Source organism: Oxyura jamaicensis, chromosome 8 (assembly GCF_011077185.1).
Source record: "Oxyura jamaicensis isolate SHBP4307 breed ruddy duck chromosome 8, BPBGC_Ojam_1.0, whole genome shotgun sequence".
Taxonomy (NCBI): Eukaryota; Metazoa; Chordata; class Aves; order Anseriformes; family Anatidae; genus Oxyura; species Oxyura jamaicensis.
The window spans coordinates 15,143,134-15,149,909 of NC_048900.1; the positions used below are offsets into that span (position 1 = coordinate 15,143,134).

General features: G+C 41.6%; 1 protein-coding gene across 4 annotated transcripts in view; it reads right to left on the reverse strand.

Annotated features, from left to right (window-relative positions):
• Nucleotides 1-6,694, reverse strand: part of SWT1 (SWT1 RNA endoribonuclease homolog) — a 36,532-nt gene extending 29,838 nt beyond the window's left edge. The window contains exons 1-3 of one of the 4 annotated variants that reach the window (XM_035332716.1): nt 6,606-6,694; nt 5,367-5,441; nt 1,264-1,322 (exon numbers count right to left, since the gene is read on the reverse strand). In XM_035332716.1, coding sequence (XP_035188607.1) covers nt 1,264-1,322; nt 5,367-5,432 — 125 coding nt within the window. In that variant the 5' untranslated portion in view covers nt 5,433-5,441; nt 6,606-6,694. The other 3 variants (XM_035332717.1, XM_035332718.1, XM_035332719.1) reach the window with 3 other exon arrangements.
• Between the last annotated feature and the right edge of the window lie 82 nt (nt 6,695-6,776).

Here is a 6,776-nt window from a genome sequence, read left to right on the forward strand (position 1 = left end):
TGATATAATAGAACAAAAACCAAAGAAACAAACAAGCACAACTGTGCTTGATTTTGGCAGTTACAACTACGTATTTATGAGTAGCACATAGGTGTGTCCTTAACCATGAGCAACATCTGTCCTTTAAAATAACTTGATACAGCACTTCTGGTATATACGTCTTCACCAGCTGTACAGCAGTTTCAATTTACCAAACTGAGAAAAGATTTTTTTTTGCATTCTACTACCTTTTGGTTTGAGAGCTGCCCTAATGCAGTCTAGTTCCATCTTATCACACTGGCAAGTTTTACGCATCACTAAAATGCTGTTAAGGTATGTCACCCTAAAATTCAAGTACGCAGCAGTCTTGGTCACACAGTGCCAAGCACTTAATGGCTTTCAAACAGTGCAGGTTAAACAGGCTGAGTAACTTGGGAAAGGAATGACTGAGGGATATACATTAACATTCTACATGAATTATGACAGGAAGACTGAATAAGAATCTATTTCTTGTAGGAGCAGAGAAAATACTCAATGAATTTATGATACACTAGGTTTAAAATACCCAAAGAAAGTTTCTGCCCTACTCTATAACAGTGTTATCAAAAGTACTGGAGCGGTAAAGGCTGTTTAGGAAACTCGTGTAGGACAGGTTACTTAAATGCACTGACAAGCATGCAACAAGATTTTGCCACAATTAAGAAACAATCCAAAGCTTTACCATCTCAGGATTCGTAAGATCATTCTTACCTTGTATTAAATAGTTTTTGAACACTGTTTACACATGCTATGCTTAAGGTGAAAGATTGCTTTCTTTGCCTTGGAATCAGCTACTTCACACATCTGGAGAAATCAATGATTTCAGGACTACAGGGGATCTATTAAAGGTGCTAATTTCACTGCAGAATTATTCTCCAGACTTCACTGTAGCCTTTTTTTTTTTTTTTGCTAACAGAACGTGTAATATGCAGTACAGATCAAGAAAGTAATACTCGACAGAAAATAATAAGATATTTTTATGACAGTAGTGTTGGAAGGATATTATTCCTATCTTATTAGAGTTTTAAAAATGTTGTTTGAACCCCATTTTCTCCACGATCTCAATATGACCATCTTAAACAGAATCCACTCATACATCCACTCATAAATGCAATGCCAATACTTCATCAGTTAAAATGCCAGATTTTATCTGGTGAACAAGTCAAATACAAATCTTAAATTCAAATTCAATTTAAAACAATCTGATTTTTAGCAGTTCTATTTAATAACAGAGCAAAAATTTACCTGTGAAATTCTGTCTCTCCTTTCATAGTACGATTATAAGATTTTGTGTCTTCAGAGTTCTGAAAGAAGGGAGAAAAAAAACTAAGGGTTTATAGAGAAAAACAGCCATAACAAAACCTTCACAAGATGGAACAAGCTATTATTTCACGCTAGATTCACCATGATTTCAAGTAGGTTAACCTTGAAAAAGGCAGATCCATACCTGTCAAGATCCAAAGAAGATGTTTTCCCTCAACCTAGTCACGATGTGCTATATACACTATCATCTTTTGAACTGTTCTGCATGAGAGTCCCTGCTCCCTATCTGCAGCACTGTCACACCCATCCTAACTAGTCCTCCTCTGAATATTTGGAACATTGTACGGATATCTGCCTTAGCTGATATGCAGTGTAACTGGCAGCGGTCACTGTGACCTGAGGCGGGGGGGAGCACCTCTGTTGGCAGGAAGGAGTTATACCATACAAGTTTTAATGACAGGGATCAGAGACTACGTTATCTTGGTTACTTCAAATAAGGACGTGGGGGCAGAAAATTCAGCCTCACAGTCAGCATGATCCTCCTCATCAGCATGTTTCAGTGTGCATATTCTTTCAAGGATTTCACTCTCTGAAACCGGATATGTATGCTCTTGTTCTAACCAGAATAAAGCCAGAGGTCTGAGATTAGTTTCTCAACTGTTTTTTATATGACTATGGGACTCAAATGGCAGCTCCTCATGTTTTGGCATCTTTAGATCACTGTAAAGCAGCCCATGAGTCTGTTTCTTTCTTTCTAGAAACCTTAGCTTTTAGTAATTACAAAAAAAAATAAAAATGCCTGCAGTAGCAATTGGCTCTGCAAAGAGCCCAGTGAAAACTCCCTTTCCTTCTGCTCCTTTTACATTTATGACTTTCTTGACACCTCTGAAATGCTTCTTGCAGGATTTCCCAATTACAATTCTCACCTACTGAACTCCCATCCCCTAAGCATTTTCCTTCCCTTATATCCTATCCCATTTTGCTGTTTTTCCACAGCCTCCCCCCACATGTCCATGACTCGTGTATTTCACAAAATCTGCTTTCTGACACCAATTAAGGTCCAAGGTGTGGAGCCACACAGCCCACAGGTATACAGAGATCACAACACCGAGTTCAGGTAGAGCTGTTCAGTTACTAGTTAGGGGGAACATTTTGAAACCAGTTACACAGGCTTGGTCAGGAATAAGGCTAGTCCCCAAACAAAAAAAAATTGAACAGTTCTCAGTTAGAAAGCAATTATACTACTGCTTGGCATATCCATATTGTCAGCTGTGTCACATTAGTGTCAGAGATCAACTGTAATGCAATTTTAATCAGGTCAGAACAGAAGCAGTTTGCTACTGTAGCTACAGAATAGAACACAGAGCAGCCGAATTACAGACTACTGACGCAAACTGCCCTCTGCTGATATGACTTCTGCCCAGTTAGTTTATATACCTTTGGGTTATACAACTCAGTTTTTGCAGAACTACAGCAGAATGTAGTAAGTTACAACAGAGAAGGGTAGCATATGGAATACTTCAGATAAGGAAGCTGTAGACGGTACATCCTTCTACAAATAATTCAATCCTTCAGCCATTGGGTCATGATGACTTGGCAAGGCCATTAGGTTACTGCTGCAGACATTTTCCTAAACAGAGAGGCTTGCAAAGGCCTAGGAGGCATTAGCTAGTTTGCTCGTATATTAGAAAGCACTTAAAAAATAGAAGGGTTACAGAAACCAGTGGAGCCCTAAGGAAATTAAAGAAAACCTGAGAACTTCTGACTGTGGTTGATTCTAGAGTTCCAACAGCAGAAAAAGCAACGAAATCATAAATTAAGAGGTTGTTATGGGCTCCTGCCACGCAGAACCATGTCATGTAACTTGCTGCTGGAAGTGCTGCTCAGCTCACATTATTATAATCAAACAGGAATCAAAGTGTTTCATTGGTTTATTAACAATTTGATTAACTGGCAATCAGTGAGCTAAACGCTCAGAATCAATGCCAAGAAAGTCAAACCATAATAAAATTACAAAATGAGACAAGATTAAATGATTTGGTACCAAAACGTTTTAATTTCACAGACCTACATGATGTACAGTTATATACACACACATGCTGCTGGAGATGCAGGAGCTCCAGCCCTGTGTGCAGCCGTGCCACTTCTTACAACCCCCTAACATACACAGCAGCGAGAAGGGTCCCTGTGAGCTTACACACACACCCCCACGGTGTGCAGCCCTATGGGTTGCACCCCACACCATCATCCCACCAGCTGGAATGAAGGTCACTGGGCATATGACCAGGAGGGTGCTCCATCAAGGCTAGGTGGAGGCTGCAATGCTGGTGGGGCCACAAAATGCAGTAGTAAGTTCAACAGCTCATCCGTTACTGCTTTCTCACTTCAGGTCTCTTCCCCTTCACCTACAAGTTCTTGAGTTGTTTTTTTTTTTTTTTAATACTTCCTTTCAACTTAAACCCTTCTTTTCTCTGAAGTCTCTTGATCATTCCCTGATTTTCACTTAATTTGGTCATCTTAAGCAAACTTTCCTACTATGACTTTCCTCTTAACATTACTAGTCTTGGGTAAATGTCCTCTTAGAACCGATTGTTTCAGGTGTTGTATTTACACACAATTTACAATCACATGGCAATCATATCAATCATATTGTCTGTTGTTATGCAGGCCACATTACCAAGAGGTGGCAGTGCTGACTCTTCCAGACAGCTCTATTTAAAGCTGCTCTAAATTATCCTGTTAACAAGTGTCCTTTCATTCATACTTCCTGAATTATATGCCAAACTATTAATTACCTTCTGTAATCTGTCGTCATAGTTACACCACACACAAACAAACAAAAAAACCTACAAACACCCTACAATTGTACCCAAATACAAAGCTACGGAAATAGCTTACGCTTTCATCTGTGTGAGCCAAAAATCTGTTATCCATACTATGATCACACTAAAGATACACTTGCTGCTATTCATAAGTTTCCTTATCATTTTGCTATTAATAGATTATTTTCCCACTGTTCTTTGCACGAGGTCAATGCTTGCATGTAGCAATATTTAACTTTGGCCCAAACAGACTCAAGACATGCAATAGTGAACTCAGTACTCTTTGAATTGGTATAGGCATTAGTAAAGACAATACAGCTATAGTAGGAGGTTTCAAGCAAAATCTTTAACCTTTGTACTATAGAAGAAAAAATAAAAAAGGCAAAGCCTTAGAGTAAGCTAATATTAAAAGACAAATGGAATAATAAGAACTTTGGGACAAAAAACAGTAGTTACAAACATTTGACTTTGAAATGTAATTTCTACATGAGCAAAAGGTTTCTAATGTGTATAACTCAGTTTTTAAGGCTACAATATCACATTCATCAAACACTTGTAAATATTTGTTGAAAGATAAGACAATATGATAAGACAAAAGCACTCACCTTTCATATATGCTTTACGAAAACCAAAGGAAAAATCTAGCAAACTGAAGCATGGATTTATTAAATTACTGATTTATTGGCTAAATGTTACACTAGTAGTAGGAAATCTTTCTAGAAGTTCAAACGAACGATCAAAAAATGAATGGGAAGCTACATACAAACATGACTAAAACGATTATCGATGATTATTTTATACACGCACAACACACCCCAGAATATACTAAGAATCTACATACAATTTTAGTCATTGCTTTGAATCTCATTGGTTAAGAGGAAATACCCAAGAATCACTTGTTAAAATATTGCAACTCATAATAAAAGTTACATATATATGAGCCAAGGTAACAAACAACCCAGGAAGACGGTAGTAGTTCTGGTTACAGATTTCAGCTCTGCATTCCTCACCAGGAAGTTACACTTAAAAAAAACAACTCACAACTTCCGACACGTATTCCACCCACAGGCTCTAGAGAAAAACATATACCAGCTACCTGACTAGAACTTAGCAATTATCTGACAAATTCAATCCTCCTTAGTGGTCCTACCTTTCATTTTAAAGTTTGATTCATCCTTCCATAACAAAACTGCTAAATAATTCATACTCCTCCCTTGAACATGGAGATGCGATTAAAAAAAATAGTAATACAAATATTCCTACTTTCTCATCCTGGCCATCCAAACTGTCCTCCTTTCCAGTTAATTTGTTCAGTTTCTTTTTAGGCATCTTCAAATCCTAAGGGAAAAAAATAAGTGTTAGTATTATTATTTACTTCAAATTTTAAACCCTTACTGGTATGAAAATAATTTAACTTCATTATGAAAAAGATACTTTGTTTTCTCTTCTAAGTACCAGCCACAGCAAATTTGAACAGTGTTGACAATCCATATCTCACTGACAAAACTACCCAGAAGAAAGGGTGGCCATTCCTTACTCTACTATCTGCTTCAGAGATGTAGATTTTCTACTAGTAAACATGCCAGACAAGCAGAGGCAAACACACTTTTATAGCCTGTATTATAACAGTGAACTTTTAAAGCAGTTCCAACTATAATTCTTGCCTTAGACTCCCCCCTTCCCAGGAAGGAAGATGTTATACAACACAGGGCTCTTTGGATGCTGAGCGACAAAACTATACATAAAGCAATACCAACTTTGCCATGACTGATTACAGAATTGCAGGACTAGTTTGGCCAACGATAACAAAGAGCAGAAATGGATGACAGAGAGGAACAGTAAGTAGCTGCTAAAGCTCAAGTCAGTTAGGTCTCTCACCCCAAAGAGACTAACAGCGAAATCTGCTCCACAAACAAGTCTCACGCTCCTGTCGCACCATGACAACACCTTTGCCAGGCTGCCCCTCTGGTTCATCCGCCCAAGGACCACAATTAGCGCTCCCTCAAACCGTGTATTTACCATAGGCTGAGGCTGGGAGACCTTCCTGCTCACCGGTGAGCTTGTCACCGGATTACTTTTGGCCCAGAACTGGACGTGCTGCCTCTCAGACCGCGCCTCGCCCCAGGTCGACGCGCCCCATGCGAGCAGCGCAGCGAGGAGTTGGACGAGCCTTGTGTGCCTGGCGCGGCGGTCGGGAGGCACAAGCTGCTTACCCCCGCCAACGAGGCCAGCGGCGGGCGTAGATGGCCGTAGGAAAACTCCACCGCCCGCTCCCAGACCCCGCAGCCGGCTCCCAGACCCCGCAGCCGGCTCCTCGAAGCACCGCCAACGGCCGGCGGAGCGGTGCCGCAGCAGCTGTTGAAGTAACCGCGGCCGGAGCCGCTGCTTAGCCGAGGCCCAGCAAGTTCCAGCAGCGTCTGTCCCGGCTCTCGGGGCACGAACCGGGCGGCCCCGGCCCCGGCCCCTGGCCCGCCGTGCCTCGCCTCGCACCCGCCGCCCCGCCGGCGTCGCAGCGGCTCGGCGCCGGGCGCCTCAGGCCCTCGCCCCGCTCCGGCCCAGCAAGCGACCGCTCCCTTCTCCTCGCTCCTCCTCACCCCGTCCCGCCCCCGCCGCGCAGGGCCCAGCGGCGCTCTGGGAAGTGTAGGCAGCGCTCGACACCTCCCCGCCCGCCCA